Below are 21,142 nucleotides of genomic sequence, written 5' to 3' on the forward strand. Positions count from 1 at the left end.
CTGAGGAAATTTTGATCTTGTGTCTACCACTACTCAATACCGTATACTGGAATCAACTATATACTTGAAAAGTAGAATATGTAGTTATCCAACTAGTTGTTCTGTTTATTTGACACTGAACAGTTAAGAAGCTACTTTTAGAATCCAAGAACCTAAGTTCAAATTATGTCCCTGCCATTTGCTACTTGTTTGATCTTGGTCAAAATATTTAACCTGTCTGGTCCTCAGATTGCTCAAAAAAAAGTGTTCAGTTAGATGGTTTCTAAATCTCTTTAGCTCTAAATCTATGAACAAATTCCAAACTGACACAATTCCTTTGAACTTCTCTGTCATGCTTCTGGGAATCTCATCACCTTCCATCAGCCTTGTTACTCACTCCTCTTCAGTGTCCTCTGATCGTGAGACTTCTCTGACCCAAGTGATAACCCCTAAGGAAGGCTGTGCAGACCACAGGACTTCCTGAGGAAGACCAAGTGGTAGCCCTGCCTTAATCTGTGGGGGTCACAGGACTTCCTAGGCAGGGTTAGACCCTGAAGAAGGGCCAAGTGAAGGCTCCTTAGGATGGTGGTAAAGATCATAGGGCTCCAGAGACAGGGCTGGAAGATGCAAGTGATGGCCTCTTAAGAAGGCTGTGCAGACTACAGGAACCCAAGTGGTAGCCTCCTTAACACTGCTGTGGGGATCACAGGACTCCCCAAGACAGGGTCAGGAAGTAAACCCAAGCAAGACATGCTTCCGCAGCTCATTCCTTTCCTGGTAGCATAACCTTAGGAAGATTCATGTGATTTGCCTGTTTCTCACCCAAAGAACTCAGGACTTGAGTGGGCAAAAGAATGAATTTATTACACTCCTCATGGGAGAGCAAGTGCAGTGCTCACTAGGAACACTTACACTGATACAGAAGCAGGAGCGAGGGTAACTAGTTCCTCCATCTTAGTTTGAATTAGGGTTAGCTTACATTCTTTACTTTTCTATATACTTTTCTTAAGTTATACAGTTTACATAGTTAGGATAGAAAGGATACAGAAGCAAAAGTGAAGTTAATTAGTTCTGTCTTCCTTGTCTGAGTTAGGATTAATCTACATTCTTTATTTCCCTACATTCCCTCTTTAACATATGCAAATTATGCAGATTAGTAGGCCTGGACACTCGACCAAGACCTGTCCCTTGAACTGACATGATAAGATTGAACTGGTTTAACTGGTTTAGCCTCTCTAGCTTCCCTGACACCAGGATGGCCACTGTCTTGGTAGGTAAACTTTAACTCAGCTAAATGGATAGCTTCTGTGGGAGCAAAACCAGATACCATACTTGCTTTTGTTACACTAAACTAGCTATTTCTTCATTTTCCACCCAGCTGCACTCATCTAGACTTCTCTGTCATATCCCCTCTCTGGATACCTTTCTCCTTTTTTGCTTCATTTTGTGTGTTTTCTTTCCAAATTTGATTATAAGCTCCTTGAAGGCAATGTCTATCTTATTTATTTGTATTCTTAGTACTTAGGATAGTGATTGACACATGGTAGGTGTCTAATAAATGTTTATTGACTATCAACTGATTAAAATTTGGCATCAAATGCACATGAATGTGTATACTATGTTGTTATGCATATGTATGAATAATATATGTGCTTAAGAACATTGTGCTGATCTGTTATTTAATAATTATCTAGGCACAATATACTCTTTAAGCATATCATCTGCTGATTTCTATTTAAGCCATTTTTCACCAGCAAAGTGTCTTCTTTCTTCAATTCCTTAGCAAATATTTTGGAGATTTCTCAAGCTCCCCAGTTGAGCTGTCCCAGGATGTCAGATGGCATTGTGACCTGCCAAACGGGAACCTACAAGTACCTAGCTTGTGTCTATGAGCCTCCTTGACATATTTTCTTTTAATAACTCATAGCTGAATGTTGAGTGATCCTGAAATTAAGGTCAGCTTCTGGTGGTTGTTTATATCAGCTGTCAGATTGCAGAATAAAAAATGGCTCTTATGGGTTTGCTTTTTTATTGTTTTCCAGGGCAATGTCACATTTTCCTGCTCAGAACCACAAATTGTTCCCATCACGTTTGTCAGCTCCAGTAGCAGTTATTTGTTACTGCCCGGCACTCCCCAAATTGATGGGCTCTCAGTGAGTTTCCAGTTTCGAACTTGGAACAGAGATGGTCTGCTCCTGTCAACAGTGTTGTCAGAGGATTCGGGAATCCTGCTGCTCTACCTGGAGGATGGGATGCTGAGGCTTGTTATCCAGAAGATGACAGAACGCTCCATGGAAATCCCCACAGGTATCTGATCTTTCTCATGCCCTAGTCAAATTTGTTTCTTAGTCATCAAACCAGCTTTAGGATATTTGGCATAGAGTTCTGATACCAATTTAAGGGGTTAGCTGCCCATCACAGAGACTAGTTATTACTCCACTGTCCCTTCTTCAGGCCTCTTTTCATCTGAATTTTAGCCTTTAGTCAGGCCCTTTACTGCTGTATTTTTAATTATTTTAGTTAGTAATTGTGTGCCTAATATGTCTAGGATCATACTGCCTTGCATGACATGACAGTACATGATGGTACAGAAAAATGAAAGGAAGGAAGGAAATTTCAGGATTAAAGGTGAAGCAATTGATGATGATGATAAATAGCAAGCCAGCCATAAATTTGGCAAGTCAGTAGTGTGAGATTTCATTGTGACCTCCTGTTAGAGTATTATCCATGGTCCATGTACACACTCTTCTTTTCTTGTTTCTATTTGATAACAGCCTTTTATTTTCTCCTTTGGTGGGACATTTGTTTTTAAAAATAACAAATTATTTTTCGATTAGCATTTATTTTTTTCTCCCTCTCACCTTTCCTTATGTGTGAGAGAGGAAAAGACATAAATCCTTCAACTCATAAGCACTTTTTTTGTTTTGTATAGTCATGCCCATTTTATGGATTATTTATTAGAAACAGAGATGTACAGTGCTCTGCTGAAAGTGAAAACAGAATAGTGTAAGAAATGTGACCTTAACCGTAGTTCTGCATTTCCCACCTCATTTCCTATTAGCTTCATTTGAGTCTTCTGCTTGTTTAATCTTTTCTCTATATAAATTCATGTTTGCACAGGGCTTACTGACATAGCTGGTAAGGACTCAGGGTGGAAGGAGGGCTTCCTCTTTTCTGATGTATGGGTCTCTCCTTGAATTGTACTTTCTTCAAATGATGTTTATAGCATTCTCTTAAATTATGGAGGAGGAAGTTAAAGACCCTGAAAATGGTGTCATTTCTCTGCACATTGAACAGTGAGTGAAGAGACCAGGTTTTTTTTTTAATTTAAGCTTCATCTCTGACCATGTGACCTTGGTTAAGTTATTTCAACATTTTATGCCTTATCATTTCCAGTAGGAGAATGTAAATAATAGCTGCCTTTATTTATCCAGCAAGAAATGAATTGAGAAACAATGTCAAATGCTTCTCTGAGCTTACTAATCAAACAGACCTCAATAAAGTGAGATTTCTTTTTTTATTCAACATTTTTTTTTATTGAATGACTGATTATATATCCATGAAAAGCCTATTTTGATGCTTCACTGTTATGTAAAGTTGATACAGAATCCTTAAAGTCTATGCTAACAGAGTGGTCTGGTGGGTCCTGTCAAGCTGGAAAGGCTTTGAATATTTGCCAACTGATGGACTGTATTTTTTTTTAATGTATTGATAGAATGAATATCAACAAGGATAAAATCACAGATCCCTGAAAGTATTACAGTATTGACATAAGTGCTGCATAGATACTACTATGCAAGATTCTAAGAGAGATAAAAAAGAAATGTAAGATTTGGCTCCTTCCTTCCAGAAGCTTCCAGTTCTAGATTGTCTCAAAATAAGTCATATGGAAAATGGGTGAAAATGAAGTTCAGAGGAATGCACAATCAGTGTGGTAGTGGCTTAGGATGGCTACATGGAGGAGAATGGATCTGGAATGAAGAATAAGATTTGGATTTGTGGAGAGTACTGGCTGTGTCAGGGGGAAAAGCATGGGCAAAGCTTGAGGGGAGGAAAGAGCATGGTGGACTTAGGGGAATATTGGAGGAATAGCCTCATTGGAGAAATAAAGGTAGAAGTTGGAGAGCAAAAGACCAGATGTATTTATAAATTCAGATCTGACAGGTAGAATTTGGCTGGAATATGGAGGCACTGTGATCTTTCTTTAAAAATCATGAACTTGAGTGGTTCTTCTTGTGAAAATCATAAGACATAAGAATAATTTCCTCTACCCAGAAGGGTTTTTGGATAACTTTTTCACATTTTAATTGGGTTCAGATAATCACTGAGAATTATAAAAGTTTCCCCTAATAAACTAATAAATCATTTATTAAGTTTCTACTATGCACATGAGAAACCAATCCAGGCACTGGAGATACAATGACAAACACAAAACTGTACTTGCCAGTAAGGAGATCTCAATACAACAGGGAAGACAACATCAGCATAAATAGCTATATATAAAATGCAATCCAAGCAGATTTAAGACTCTGGAGTGGGGAGTGGGAGGAGGCAAAAAAGGCGTCAAGGAAAAGGTGGCACTTCAGAGTTTCTTAAAGCATATTTTTGAAGAGTTAGAAGCAAGAAGAGAAAACATTGCAGCCAATGAAAAGGCAAGAAACCAATTTCAGAGTTGTATAAGTATGAGCTCAGTGTGAGACTTCCTGTATTAACAAAGAAGAGTAAAAAGTTGGCCCCAGATTGTCTCTTTCTAATTGGAGAGATTTTTGAACATGGAGTCTTGTAGGCCCCAGGTAAAAAATACAATTTTAATATTATATGGGCCCTAGTGGTACTTTACTCCAAAACATCCAGGTGCTAGTTGTATTATTAAATGCGTCGCAGTCCATTAAAGTAGTTTTATGACTGGAAGCAAAACTTGTAAAAGCTGTCACACTCCCCTAGTGCCTGACAAAAAGAAAAAAAAAGTCATCCACCCCCTCTTATCTGCCTTATGAAAATTACTCAAGTAAAAAAAGCCTTTTTTTCTTAATTAGCATACAGTTCTGCTAACATCTGGCAAGGAATCTAGTTATATACTTCTTGCATTGTACACTTCCTCCCTTTGGAAGATGGTGAACTTCCCAGTCATTTCTTCTAAATAGCTTAAAGCTTTTTCTTTGCTTACCAAAGCCTAGATTGATGCCCTAGTGATTCATTTGTCAAGAGGATCAAAGTCTTCTGTCCAGATTTAAAAAGCCAGGATATCCTCACTATCTAGAGATAACCTGAATATAGACCACTTGGTAGGCTCCATTTCCTCAATTTAAAATGTGAATAATAATTGCATCTACCTCTCAGGGTTGTTATGAGAATAAAGGGAGAGATAATATTTGTAAAGCACTTAACATAGTGCCTGGCACATAGTAGGTACTTATCAGATGCTTATTTCCCTCTTTCCTTCCTTTCTTGCTGCCTGCCTTCCTTTCTTGCTGCCTGCCTTCCTTCCTTCCTTCCTTCCTTCCTTCCTTCCTTCCTTCCTTCCTTTCTTCCTTCCTTCTTTCCTTCCTTCCTTCCTTGTTTCTTTCCTTCCATAGAATACTTGAGGAAGTACTTTGGACAACAATTCTGGATATAGTTATACCTTTAGGAAAATTGAAAATAGAAGCCAACTAAGTAGCCTCCATTATTCACAAAATACTGGAGTATTATCCCCTTAGTTTGAATTGCAAAAGTTTGCAGTAACTTTAGTTGTCCTGATGAGAGCACAGTCTCTGGGAACCCCCTTGAACCTGGAATACAGTCTCTGGGAGCCCCCTTGAACTCTCCTTGAATCTTCCAACTAAATCTGGCCTAAGGCCATAAGCCTTACATTATCTTTAGGCCCAAATCTCTATCTAGCCTAGCCCTCTATTGTCCAGCTGCTTCCCACCCTTGATACTATCTATATCCATGCCTTCAGCTACTTCCCACCCTTAATCCCATCCTCTTGGTTCCTTGAGTCTGACCTCATCCAGGTCCCATCAAGCTCCTTCTTAGACTCCTTCTCAAGACCTTCCCTAAACCCCTCCTCTAGTCACCCCAGACCACCCCTCAATTCCTCCCACAATCTTTTGTGTATAATCTCCACCCTGCCTCCATGAAGGTGCTCAGATTCAATCTAGCTCAGTAGATTGAATCTGGTCTGCTTGTGAAAACAGGCATCACAAAGGGTGGGATTTCTTAAGACAACCCAGTATGGTGAATCCCTAATAAACTTTGTCTTTTCCCTTGGCTGAGAAGGCTTAAGTTGAATTCTTTTAGCAGGACCCGGCGTGTAGGTATTTTGGGGTCTCGAGCACCCCTAGAAACCTATGGTTCCCTACCTATCATTATTTTTTTTAACCTCTTCAGTCCCATGCATGTTGCTGCCTCAAAGGAAGTAGAAATAACCATCAAAAATATTAGTGTGGATAGACTAGGAATCAAGATACCCAAAACACCTAAGACTTGTCCAGATTTTCTCTGGATGGGGGTGGAAGGCAGGGAGAGAAGGGAGAGGGGGAGAGGGAGAGGAGAAGGAGGAGGAAGGGAGGAAGAAAGAAAGGAAAAACCCCAAGTAACCCTAAGAAAAAAATTGCAATGACATATTTTGGAGACCTTGATGCTTATTTCCAGTCTTTCAAATGCTGTACATGATTTTCTTCATGCTATTTTGGGCTCTGTCCATTGGAAATAAAACAAAATAAAACAAAGAAGCAAAAACTAAATTTGTCATCAAAATAGCAGTTTTCTGAATTTAGTTGTTCCAGTGGATGAAGTATCAGGTAGTTAAAGCATATAACAAAAGCTCTCCTCTATATTTTTTATGCTGTTCTGTTTTGTTAAAGATTGAAGTCATTTTTTTTTCTTTCCTCTTTTTACCTGACCCCTTCTTCTAGACCTTATATATGTGGACTTGCACGAAAGTCAGAACGTTAACAACATGCATTCCTGGAGCCTTATCTGTTGTCATTTTTTAAAGTTCATATCTGAGGAAAATCTGTCTTATGCTTATATCTAAAGGATTCTATTGACTTATCATAAGATCATAACATCATAGGCTTAGATGAAGAAGGGACCTTAGAGACCATTTATTCTTTCCAGCTCCCTTATTTTACAAATAAAAAAAATGAGACACAGATATGTTTTGTAAGATCAAACAGGTGACAAGTGGTAGTACTGGAACCCCGGTAGGTTAAGGGAAATGAAGATATTTGAACATTTGTTTAAGTTTTGAAGTTGACATCAAGCTTTCATGTGGGAAGTATGTGACCCTCAGACCATACCTTAGTACAATTCTTAGTGATAGAATGAACTTCCTTGTGATATAATGGGCTCACTCTTCTTAGAGATATCAAGTAGGGTGTAAATAAATATTACCTACATGTAATGAGTCTTGTGAATAAAATTCCTAAGATACAGAGTTTATAGGTAATTAATAATCAATTCATTAATTCAGCTAGCTAATACTTGACACAATTAAAGGGGCAAACATATATTTAGTCATAAGATAAGAGGATTTAGAGCTAGAAGAGAATTAAGAAATTATCTATTCTAATCTTTCCATTCTTTTGCTGATGAATAAACCAAGGATCAAAAATCAGTAATTTGCTCAAGGTCATACAAATCAGAAATAACATAACAGGTGTTATAACTCCAAAATCTGACATGTATTCCGTACTCTTATTGTTTGCCTTTGTAGTGGGTACAAAGAATTAACGAACAAACAAACAAAAACCCAATGTATTTTAAAGACCATGTGGAAAAAAGGCAAACGTAACATACATACTTTCTTCCCCCAATATAGTTTTATTTATTTCATTGAATATTTTCAATTACATGTAAAAAATTAACATTAGATTTTTAAAAAATGAGTTCCAAATTCTTTCCTTCCTGCTTCCACTCTCCCTCTGTGATTAGGCAAGCAATTTGATATAGATTATATATGTGAAGTCATGCTAAACATATTTCCATATTAGACATGTTGCAAAAAAAAGACAAAAAAATAAAATAACATATGCTTTGATCTGCATTTAGACTCTATCAGTTCTTTCTCTTGAGGTAGATAGCATTTTTCATCACAAATACTTTGGAATTTTCTTGGACTATTGTAGATCTAAATAACTAACTTATTTACCATTGACCATTAAACAATATTGCTGTTACTTTGTATAACATTCTCCTGGCTCTGCTAACTTCACTTTGCGTCAGTTCATATAAGTTTTGCCATAGCCTTTCTGAAACCATTCTGTTTACCATTTCTTATAGCACAATAATTTTCTATTAAAATCATATACTACAATTTGTTCAACCATTCTCCAATTGATAGGCACATCTTCAATTTTTAATTCCCTATCACCACAAAAAGAACAACTGAACATTTTTGTATGTATAGGCCCTTTATCCCCTTTTTAAAAAATCTTCTTGGGATACAAACTGAGTAGCGATATTGCTGGGTTAAAAGGTATGCAGTTTTGTAGACCTTTGGCCATATTTCTAAATTCTTTTCTACAGGGTGTTCCTAAAGTCTGGACACATAGGCAAAAATGCATATTTTCAAGAAATGAAATGAATAAAATTTTTATTAAATTGAAATATTAACAAATAAAACATCTTCAATATGATTTCCATCATTTGTGATGCAAAGGTTGATGCACTTTGCAAGATTCATGTCAACTTGATGCAATAACTCCTCATTGCCATCAACTGCCTATGTGTCCAGACTTTAGGAACACCCTGTAGAATGACTTAGATCAGTTCACAAGTTTGTAACGATGTATTAGTATTCCAATTTTTCTATATCCCCTCCAATATTTATCATTTTCCTATTCTGTCATATTAGCCAATCTGATAGGAATGAGGTGGTTCCTCAAAATTGTTTTAATTGTATTTCTTTAATAATAATGATTTAGAACATTTTTTCATGTGACTAAAGATAACTTTGATTTCTGCTTCTGAAAACTGCCTGTTCATATCCTTTGACTCTCAATTGGGAAATGACTCGTATTCTTATACATTGGACCAAAGTTCTTTATATATTTGGTAGATGATACATTATCAAAGATGCTTGCTATATAGTTTTTCTCGCTTTTCTTCTAAGCTTAGCTGCATTAGTTTTGTTTGTGCAAAAACTTTTCAAAGTAATGTGATCTTTTGCCCCTCTTTAATGTGAGATAATCCACCCCATTCTTTCTCTTCCTTTTCCCTTATTTCAGTGCATTTATTTTCCTCACCCCTTAATTTTTTTTAAATTATCCCATCATAGGCAACTCACACCTCTGCTCTCTGTCCATGTATACTCCTTCCAACTGCCCTAATAATGATTAAGTTCTTAGGAGCTAAAAGTATCATAATTCTATATAGGAATATAAAGTATAACCTTATTAAATCCCTTATGACTTTTCTATCATATTTATTTTTTATGAGTCTCTTTGGTATTCCACTAAAGTGTCAAATTTTCCATTCAACAATGATCTTTTCATTAGGAATGCTTGAAAGTCCTATATTTCATTAAATATCCATTTATTCCCTGAAAGATTATACTTGGTTTTGCTTGGTAAGTTATTCTTGGTTATAATCCTAGCTCCTTTCCCTTCCAGAATATCATATTCTGATGCCTGCAATCCTTTAATATGGAAGCCGCTAAATCTTTTGTGATCCTGTGGTTCCATGATATTTAATTTTTTTAATGACTTTGAGACACATTTTGTTTTCACCCTGGGATTTCTGGAGTATGCTTATACCATTCCTGGGACTTTTCATTTTGGGATATCTTTCAGGAGGCGACTGGTAGAATATTTCAATTTTACTCTCTGGTTCTAGGATGTCAGGACAGTTTTCCTAGATAATTTCTGGAAATATGATGAATATACTCTTTTATTTTTTTGATCATGGCTTTCAGGTAGTCTAGCATTTTTTTTTAAGTTTTATTTTAGTCTGAACTTAAGAAATACAGCAAATATTTCCATGCCATAGAATGGGGGGAAAAATGATTGTACAAGAAACTGCAAATCTTTTATGTACAACTTCCTATTCCTTTAAAATATATAATAATGTTATTATGTAACTTTTGCTTTTCCCTTTTTTCTTCCCTCTCCCTCTTTCCCTTACAAATGGCTACCATTAGACACAAATATATGTATATACACACATATATACATATATGTATATTCATTCTATACGTATTTCTATTTATCTTTTCTTTCTCAAGATGCACATAGTGTTTTTCTTATATGTCCTTTGTATTTAGTTTGTTGTTCTTAGAGCAATATTGCTGTTACTATATGTTCTCTTGGTTCTGCTCATTTTGCTCTTCATTTTTTGCTTTCAGGTAGTCTAATAATTCTCAAATTATCTCTCCTAGTTCTATTTACCAGGTCAGTTGTTCTTCCAAAGAGAAATTTCCCAAGTTCTTTCCTTTTTTATTTCATTCTTTTTGTTTTATTGTTTCTTGATATCTTGGGGAATAATTACCTTCCACTTGCCCTATACTAATTTTTAAGGAATTATTATTTTTCAGTGCCCTTTTATACCTCTTTCTCCATTTGGCAAATTCTGTGAATTGTTCCTATTTTACAATTTGGCCAATTCTATTTTTTGATGTATTGTTTAAAAAAGTATCTTTGGTGCCTCTTTTGGCAAGTTACTGACTTGCTTTTTGTAATTTTCTTGTGTCACATATTTCTTTTTCTTCTCTCATTTTTTAAAAATCTTTTTTAGCTCTTCTGGGATTTTTTTGTTGGACTTGTGTCCAATTCACATTCCCCACCCCCACCCCCACCCCCTCTGCCTTTGTGGCTTTGCCTGTAGCTGTTTTGACATTGTTGTCTTCTTCTAAGGTCTTGATCTCCCTTGTCTTCCTTGTCACCATAGTAACTTTTTATTGTCAGGTTCTTTTGCTGCTGTTTGCTCATTTCCCCACCTATTTCTTGACTTACAACTTTTTATTAAAGTTGGGCTCTGCTCCCAGGGTAGGAAGGTCACTGTCCCAGCCTTCATATTTTTCATGCTTTTTTTTGCAGCTAGTTCTGGGAGTCGGTAAGTTTTTGGTGCTTCCAAGGTGGTATGACCTAAGGAGAAGTGTGGTCACTTCTCTTCTGGCCTATGCTCTGCTCTTTACCCACTAAGGGACCTTGCCCCTGTAGCCACAAGACCTATCATTCCTATTAGCCCTGGAACTGAGACTTGGGCTCCCCTGCTCCCCTATGACTCAAAGAGCTATTGTTCCTTTTTTCCTTGATACTGATGATTACAAGCAATCATCTCCACTCTGGACTATGACCAAGCTTCTACTCCCCTGAAGCCACAAGCACTAATGCTCCTCTTTGCTTTGGAACTGCAACCCAGAACTACTTATGGGCAATGCAATGGGGTCCTGCACCCGCTGCCAGCAAAGGGTCCTTCATTTTCTCTTTGTAACTATGGTCTGACCCCCTTAATGTATATGGCCTAAGAGCTCCTGAAGCTGCTGTTGCTGCTGCCACAGCTGCCTCCAAGGTCTGCTGCTGTCATTGCTGAGATCAACTACCACCCTGATGTGACAGACCTTTCTTGCTGACCTCCTGAATTTTCTTAGGCTGGAAAATTGTTTCACCTTGACTTTTGTTTTGGCTCTCCTACTCCAAAATTCAGTTTGAGGTGTTATTTTAAAGTTGTTTGGAAAGGGATTTGGGAGAGTTAAGGTGAGTTCCTGCCTCTACTTCACTATCTTGGCTCTCTACATATGTACCTTCAACCCCTATCTCTTTTCTACTCTTGGGTAGACAGGTTGGTATATAATGTGGCAACTACCTTCTTGTCCTCTTCTTCTTTGCCTTTATGAGCCTCAACTTATTTATACTACTACCACTACAATGATAATGACTGTTATGATAATAATAATAGCTAGAATATTTCATAGTACTTTAAATTTTGCAAAATACTTTACAAATATTATCTTATTTGATCCTAACAAGCCCCCAAATGTTAGGTGCTATTGTTATCCCCATTTCACAAATGGGAAAACTGAGACAAGTTAAGAGACAAGGCCAGGGTCACACAGCTAATATGGAAGGTGGGATTTGAACTTATGTCTTCCTGATTACACATTTAGAGATCTATCCACTGTGCAACCTAACTTTACTTCAAAAAGCTCCCTTTGTCTCTTGGTATTAATAGATATCTGTCAGGAAACCTGAGCAAAAGCAATTCTTGTAAGAACAGAGTTCAGAAATTATCCAATTAAAGTTAAAAAAAACTGTTTTATGATTAACACAAATTATATTTTCCTTGACTCCTAGACCAAAGCAGCTTAACTTTTTTTAGCTTATGAGTCCCTTCTAAGAATAATATTTTTAAATGTATAAATACAGAGGATGACAAGCTAAACCAATTATATTGAGAAGAGGTAATTTTTTTTTCCATCCAAATTCATGGACCTCCAGAATTCTGTTTAAAGAATTTTCAAGTGAATATGGAGTTTCATTAAGAATCCTCCCCACCCCTACATTTTTCCCAGTTTATTTTATGTTCCCATTCTTTTCTATTCAACTAGAATGTCAGTCACTGGTAGGAACTTATGCTTTTCTAACTTATCTTGCTTTGCACAGTAGAAAGCAAATATCTTAGAGTCCTTAAATATATTTTAATTGACTGAAGCTCAGATTAACTAACTCAGGAAAGCTCAATTATTAAAGCTAAACTAAGACTGAACTTTCTCTATTACAACTTTATGGTTTGGGATTACATTAATGCAGTATCCGGTTCAACAACCATATCAGACATTGCATTGCAACAAACACCAATGTTTTCTTTTTTAAAGTCAAACATTTCTCTTTTCTTTCTTTCTTTTTCCCCACTACAATCAAAGGGAGCAGAGAGGACACATAAACAACCCTAGAAAAATTCTGAGGCACAGAAATCTGGTTGTGAAAAATGGGTTGGTACTAATTTTTTCACAAATACTTAGTAAACACCAGTGGTTTGCTAGAATTTGTGCCAGGCCAAAGAATGAAACATTCACAAGGGCAAGCACTAATTAGAGGAAGGCCAGCACAGATCCCAGTGGTGGTTTCTTTGGTTGAGCAAGGCACAAGTCACTATGATGGAAGTACTCACCCTGATTAATACTGGCAGCCAGATGGTTACAGGCTACAACTCTGTAATTAACATAGCTGCTCCCAAAATGTTACCCTCTTTCATACAAGCCATTTGTATATAGCTGCCATCTGTACATCAAGTAAACATGACTAGTCTATGAACTCTCTCCTCTCCTACAATTAAGTTGTCACCAACTAAATGCCTTCTTGTTTTAGCTAAGATAACATTGATGAGACAATCCCATTAGTGAGGGTAAATAGAGAGGTTCGGCACTGTAACTGTCACCACAGGATGTTTGACTATACTCAGAGTTTAAAGTCCCGATGTTGATTCTCTTGTTAAAAGTCTCAAAGGGTGCTTCTTCCAACCCCCACCCACAGGCAAATTCAGCTATTTCCTCAAACTGCAAAGCCGACTTCAATCACAAACAAATCTAAAGCTTTTGAACTATGCCAAAAGAAATAACAAAGGTATTATGATTTATTTTCATTCATCAAGCATTTATTAGTTTTCTAAGTACAGAGCACTATGCTGGTGCTTTGAAAGATAAACATTTTAGATAAGCATGGTCTCTGTCCTCATGGACTTTAAAGTCTAGTATAGTGTTAAGACAACTATAGATAACTACAACAAGCAATAATAGACCATAGGCATGGTGACAGGACTGGTGACTTCATCAATGTAGAGGATGCTTATATAAGGAAATTCCTTCTAATAATGCAAACTGGCACTGTCTATGCAACTTAAAACATGACACAGCTGCCTTGAGTACTGAGAAGTTAAGTGACTACCTCAGGGTCACACAGTCGGGATGTGTCACAGGAAATAGTTTTACTCTTATCTTTCTGGTTCCTCAGCTGGCTCTGTATCCACTATAGGAGAGGTTCTCAAACTTTTTTGGCCTAGTGCCTTATTGAAAAAAATGTTACTCAGCACCCATTATTTTTTTCAAATGACACAAGTTAAATTGAATAATTTATTGTAAATCTGTGTTTTTTCCTGCATTGAAATTTTGATGATGCCGTATTGTGTCATGTAACCATATAGTAATGTATTGTAATCAAGTCATTACACACACATATTCCTGCTGATGCAAGCTGGACTACCCAACAATACCGACAAGCTCTCTGTCAACACTTGCTTGTTAAAACCTTTTGACAGACTTACATTTTGTGTGTTTATTTGGAAAATAGTGTAATCACTACAACTTTAACTGTTACACAGCAGATGAAACATGTATGAATAGGTTTTCAAAATTTTTTAATTTTCTCTTCTTTACTTATGCTTCTACTGGCCCCTTATTTTGTTCAACATCCTCCAATTGCACCTGAGACTACTATTCTCCCAGCTCCCCAGCATAATTCCAGCACCACTCCCACCCCCGGTCAGTGGTATTGCCTACTTTGGGAAATTCTGTGACTATAGAATGCTGCTTTTAAAATTCATAATTAATTAATTTAAGGGAAAAGGGACAAAATGAAGAAGTCCTATGTGAGATCTGAGGGGAGAAGATTTATCCACCACAAAAATTAGGGAAGGCTTCCTGGGAGAGTATTTGAATTGATATCTAAAGGATGAATAGATTAAGGACTAGAGGACATTCTAACAATGACATCGCTAAAAGAAATGATATGAGAAAGCACAGGTTGTGTCCAGGGACAGAATACTGTTGTTTGGAACATAAAAAGAGTGAAGGAGAAATGAAATGATTTTTTAAAAAGCTGGAAAAGTGAATGTGTTTTGAATGTCAGGAACATAAGTTTAAACTTTATTCAGCCAAAGGAAACCACTAATTAATTGACTAAGAGATTGTGTGACTGCTTTTTTTCATTAAGTACTTAGCTAAGAGTGCAATCACCAATAGCTTCATTCAGTCTTTATGTAAAACTGTTGCTACTCCCCCCAATTTTCTTCTTTGCAACTAATTTTTACATTTTTAATGTCAGATTCTGTCCTTGTTACAGTCTTTAATTTTTGCTGTACTGATGTTCCATATTCAAATTAGGAAAAAAATGACAACAATCTCCCATTCAAGCCAAAAACAGTAACTTGCTATTTGAGCCAGTTTAGTAGCAGGCTTTCTATCAGGGTAAATGGAACATTCTCTCAAATAGGCCATCTTGTTTTTTAAAATGGTATTTTATTTTTTCCCAATTACATGTCAAGACAATTTTTAGCATTCATTTTTGCAAGATTTTAGGTTCCAAACTTTTCTCTCTCCCTCATTCTCCTCCCCTTTTCTGAAAATGGTAGGAAACTTGATATAGGTTATCCATGTGCTATCATGCAAAAATATTCCCCTATTAGTTCTGAAAGATGAAATAGATCAAAAGGAAAAAAAAAAGCAACATGAAAAAGAATAAAGTGAAAAAAAGCTTTGATCTGCATTCAGAGTCCATCAGTTCTTTATCTGGATGTGGATAGCATTTTCCTTCATGACTCATTTGTATTTGTCTTGGATCATTGTGTTGCTGCGGACAGATAAGTCATTTATAGTTGATCATCACACACTGTTGTTGATACTGTGTACAATTTTTTTTGTTCTGTTCATTTCACTTTGTATCAGTTTATACAAGTCTTTCCAGGTTTTTCTGAAATCTGCGTATTCATTATTTCTCATTGAAAAATAGCATTCCAATCACATTCATATACCAAAACTTGTTCTACCATTCCCCAACTGATGGACATCCCCTCAATTTCCAATTCTTTGCCATTACAAAAAGAGCTGATATAAATATTTTTGCACATGTAAGTCCTTTTCCCTTTTTTGTGATCTCTTTGGGGTACAGGCCCAGGTACTGCTGGATCAAAAGGAATGCACAGTTTGATTGCCCTTTTGACATTGTTCCAAATTGCTCTCCAGAACGTTTGGATCAGTTCACAACTCCACCAAGAGTTCATTAGTGTTGCATTTTTCCCACATCCTTTCTAGCACTTATCATTTTTTTCTTTTTTGTTATATTAGCCAATCTGATAGGAATGATGTGGTATCTCAGAGTTGTTTTAATTTTCATCTGTCTAATCAGAAGTGACTTACAACACTTTATATGCTTATAGATAGCTTTAATTTCTTCATCTGAAAACTGACTGTTAATATCCTTTGACCATTTAGCAATTGGGGAATGGCTTATATTCTTATAAATTTGACTCAGCTCTCTATATCTTTGAGAAATGAGGCCTCTAACCGAGACACTTGCTGTAGAGATTGTTTCCCAGGAGCACTGGGGTGGCAGAGCTTGTGGTGGCAGTGGAGAGGAAATCCTCTTCACAGTTCTAAGGCAGAAAAGAGAGCTTGTGTTTACTCACAGACCAGGAGACAAGTAAAGACCTCTCACTGGATCATACCACCACAGAAGAACTGAAAATTTACAGGTGTCTAGAAATAGCTCTGAAAACAGCAGCACAAAACTCCTGAAGCTTGAGATAGAGCACTCTCCACTCTGGAAGCATTCATACTCTGACAAAGAACTCAAACTTCAAGTAATTGGCTGGGAAAATGAGCAGAGAGCATAAAAGGACTCAGACTTACTTTGGCGACAAAGAAGATCAAAACATACAGCCAGAAGAAGTCAACAAAGTCAAAGATCCTACATCAAAAGTCTCCAAGAAAAATATGAATTTGTCCCAGGCCATGGAAAAGCTCAAAAAGGATTTGGAAAATCAAATAAGAAGAGTAGGGGAAAAATTGGGAAGAGAAATGAGAGTGATGCAATAAAATCGTTAAAAATGAGTCAACAGCTTGCTAAAGGAGACCCAACAAATGCTGAAGAAAATAACACCTTAAAAAATAGACCAACTCAAATGGCAAAAGAGGTCCAAAAAGCCAATGAGGAGAAGAATGCCTTGTAAGGCAGAATTAGCCAAATGGAAAAGGAGGTTCAAAAGGTCACTGAAGATAATAATGCCTTAATAATTAGAATGGAGCAAGTGGAAGCTAGTGACTTTATGAGAAATCAAGAAATTATAAGACAGAACCAAAAGAATGAAAAAAATGGAAGACAATGTGAACTATCTCATTGGAAAAACCACTGATCTGGAAAATAGATCCAGGAGAGAGAGTTTAAGAATTATTGGACTATATGAAAGCCATGATCAAAAAAAGAGCCTAGATATCGCCTTTCAAGAAATTATCAAGGAAAACTGCTCTGATATTCTAGAACCAGAGGGTAAAATAGAAATTGAAAGAATCCACTGATTACCTCTTGAAAAAGATCCCAAAAGGAAACCTCCTAGGAATATTGTAGCCAAATTCCAGAGTTCCCAGGTCAAAGAGAAAATATTGTCAAGCAGCCAGAAAGAAACAATTCTAGTATTGTGGAAACACAATCATTATCCTGATGATCCAGCAGCTTCTACACTAAGGGATTGGAAGGCTTGGAATATGATATTCCAGAGATCAAGGGAGCTGGGATTAAAACCCCAAATCACCTACCCAGCAAAACTGAGTATAATACTTCAGAGCAAAAAAATAGAGCTTCAATGAAATAGAGGACTTTGAAACATTCTCAATGAAAAGACCGGGGCTGAATAGAAAATTTTACTTTCAAATACAAGAATTAAGAGAAGCATGAAAAGGTAAACAGGAAAGTGAAATCATAAGGGCTTACTAAAGTTGAACTGTTTACATTCCTACATGGAAATATGATATTTGTAACTCATGAGACCTTTCTGAGTATTAGGGTAGTTGAAGGGAATATTCACACACACACACACACACACACACACACACACACACACACGTATATATACAGAAAGACAGAGAGAGAGAGAAAGGGTGAGTTGAATATGAAGGGATGATATCTAAAAAAGTAAAATTAAGGGGAGAGAGAGGAATATATTGGGAGAAGGAGAAAGGGAGAGATAAAATGGGTTAAGTTATCCCACATAAAAGTAGCAAGAAAAAGCTATTATGAAAGTGAAGAGGGGGTAGGTGAAAGGGAATGAGCTAACCTTCCTCTCATTGGATTTGACTTAAGGAGAGAATAACATACTCACTCAAATGGGTATCTTACCCTGCAGGAAAGTAGGGGGGAAGGGGATAAGAGGGGGTGGAGGATAAAAGGGAGGGCAGATTGGAGGAGGAGGTAGTCAAAAGCAAACACTTTTGAAAAGGTACAGGGTCAAAAGAGAAAACTGAATAAAGGGAGACAGGATAGGATGGAGGGAAATATAGTTAGTCTTTCACAACATGATTATTATGGAAGTGTTTTGTATAGTGATATACGTATAACCCGAGGGAAGAAGGGAGAGAATTTGGAACTCGAAGTTCTAAAAACAAATGTTTAAAAATTGTTTTTCATGCAACTGGGAAATAAGATATACAGGCAATGGGGTATAGAAATCTATTTAGCCCTACAAGAAAGTAAGGGGGAATTGGATAAGGGGGGTGATAGAAGGGAGGGCAGACTGGGGAAAGGGGTAATCAGAATACATGCTATCTTGTGGTGGGGGGGCAGGATAAAGATGGGGAGAAAATTTGTAATTCAAAATCTTGTGGAAACAAATGATTAAAACTAAAATAAATTTTAAAAATTGCATCAATATTCATCAGGGAAATTGGTCTAGAATTTTCTTTCTCTGCTTTAGCTCTTCCTGGTTTAGGTATCAGCACCATATTTTTGTCATAACAGGAGTCTCATAGGACTCTTTCTTTGCCTATTTTTCCAAATAATTTATATAGTGTTGAAATTAATTATTCTTTAAATGTTTGGTAGAATTGACTCATGAACTCATTTGGCCCTCAAGATTTTTTCCTAGGGAGTTCATGAATGGCCTGTTCAATTTCTTTTTCTAAGATGGGATTATTAGGCATTCTATTTCCTGATATGTTAATCTAGGTAATTTATATTTTCATAAATATTTATTGATTTTGCTCCCATTGTCAGATTTATTGACATATAATTGGGCAAAATATTCCCTAATTATTGCTTTAACTTCTTCTTCTTTGGTGGTGATTTCAATCTTTTCATTTTTGATACTGGGTATTTAGTTTTCTTCTTTTTCTTTAATCAAATTAACCAATGACTTATTTATCTTATTTTAATGTTTATTTTTTTTCATAAATGCCAGCTCCTAGATTTATTTATTAGCTCAATAGTATTTTTTTAGCTTTCAATCTTATATCACCTTTGATTTTCAATTTGGTGAACAGTTGGGAAATTTTAATTCACTCTTTTTCTGAGTTTTTCTTTGTTAATTGCATGCTTAACTCATTAATCTGTTCTTTTTCTTTTTTATTGATGATTAATTTAGAGAAATAAATTTTCTCCTAAGTGCTACTTTGGCTACATTCCATAAATTTTTCTATTTTGTCTCATTGTTGCCATTTTCTTTAATAAATTATTGATTGTTTCTACGATTTGTTCTTTGACCCACTTGTTCTTTAATCTTATTTAGTTTCCAATTAATTTCTAATCTGTCTTTCTACTGCCATTTGTTGAATATAATTTTTAATACATCAAGACATTTAATATTTCTGCCTTTCTACATTTGATTTTCAAGTTTTCATGTTCTATTACATGGTCAATTTTTGTGTAAGTGTCATGTGCTGCTGAGAAAAAAATATATATATTCCTTTCTGTTCCCACTCAGTTTTCTCCAAAGAGCTGTGATACCTAGATTTTCTAATATTTTGTTTGCCTATTTACTTTTTTCTTTTCATATTTCGGTTGGATTTATTGAATTCTGGGAGAAGACAGTTGAGGCTCCTCACTAGTATTGTTTTGCTGTCTATTTCTCCATATAGCTCACTTAACTTCTTTAAGATTATGGATCCTGTATCACTTGGTGCATATATGTTTAGTACTGATATTGCTTCATTGTTTATGGTGCCTTTTAGCAAGATGCAGCTTCCTTCCTTATCTCTTTTAATTAAATCCGTTTTTGCTTTTACTTTATCTGAGATCAGGATTGCTAACCCTGCCTTTTTTTTTAGTTCAACTGAAACATAGTTGATTCTGCTCCAGTCCTTTATGTTTATTCTGTGTGTGTGTCTCTGCTTCAAGTGTATTTCTTGTAAAGAACATATTGTAGAATTCTGGTTTTGGATTCACTCTTTTATCTGCTTCTGTTTTATGGGACAGTTCATTCCATTGAGACCACTTCCCCAATTTTTTTTTTTTTTTTTGTGGTTTAGCCTGTGGGTGTTTTGACACTGTTGTCCTCTTCTGATTTTGTGTCTTGATCTTTCCTGTTTCCCCAAGAACTTGCTGTGGTCAGATTCTTTTGTTGTTGTTGTTTGCTCTTCTTTTTTTGACCTTTTTCCTTTCTTTTAAATTTGAGCTCTGTTCCCAGGGTGGAAGGGACACTGCCTCAGGCTTCTTGTGCCAGAGGACTCAGGCCCTTGCTGTTTACCTTCTACTGTACTGACGTTGCACTGAGGCTCACTCAGGATCCTCCTGTCTAGTGCTGCACTGAGGGGGTTAGGACGAGGGGTGGCTGGTGCTTCTAGAGGCCATAGGGGTCTGGCAGCTCAGCTGATGCTGAGCCAGGATCCTAGTGGTGGTGCCTGGCATGTACTGTGGCTGGTGGAGTGTTTCTGCTTTTCCCCAGGGCTACACTGAAGCACATGGTGGTCTGACTGCCTGTTTGCCCAGGGCTATGCTGAAGTGCATAGCAGGGGCAGACACTGTAGGCTGACTATTCCCCTGGCTGTTCTGAGGCATTTGAGAGCACCTGGTATTGACATTCACCTGCTCCACCACACTGGGGGGCTCAGGATCTACCATTGGTTTGCTGAGGACTTGGCTGTTGACTTGCTGGGATGCCTCCTATGCTGAACTGTGCTCCCTTTTTATTTGAGTGAGGCAGACCTTTCCTTCCTATCTTCCAAGTTTCTTGAGCTCAAAGATTGTTTCACCCCAATTTTTTTGCTGGTTTTGCTGTTCCAGGATTTGTTTGGGGGCACTATTTTATGGTTGTTTGGAGGTGAATATTCATGTAGGCCATCTTCTGATTAGTGAAATGTACTGATTACAAGCACAAAAACTTTTCTGCCTTATTGCCTGTCATAAGCTTCCATTCATTACTAGAAAGGAAAGTTAACGTTTGATGTGTTGATTCTGAGGTCATCTTTGGCCAGATGTGT

General features: G+C 36.7%; 1 protein-coding gene across 1 annotated transcript in view; it reads left to right on the top strand.

Annotated features, from left to right (window-relative positions):
- The window catches only part of LOC118837073 (contactin-associated protein-like 5), a 240,330-nt gene that overhangs the window by 104,877 nt on the left and 114,311 nt on the right, over nucleotides 1-21,142 (top strand). The window contains exon 6 of the mRNA XM_036744077.1: nucleotides 2,022-2,286. Coding sequence (XP_036599972.1) covers nucleotides 2,022-2,286 — 265 coding nt within the window. The remainder of the gene's footprint in view (nucleotides 1-2,021; nucleotides 2,287-21,142) is intronic.

The sequence above is a fragment of the Trichosurus vulpecula genome, chromosome 2 (assembly GCF_011100635.1).
Source record: "Trichosurus vulpecula isolate mTriVul1 chromosome 2, mTriVul1.pri, whole genome shotgun sequence".
Classification (NCBI taxonomy): Eukaryota; Metazoa; Chordata; class Mammalia; order Diprotodontia; family Phalangeridae; genus Trichosurus; species Trichosurus vulpecula.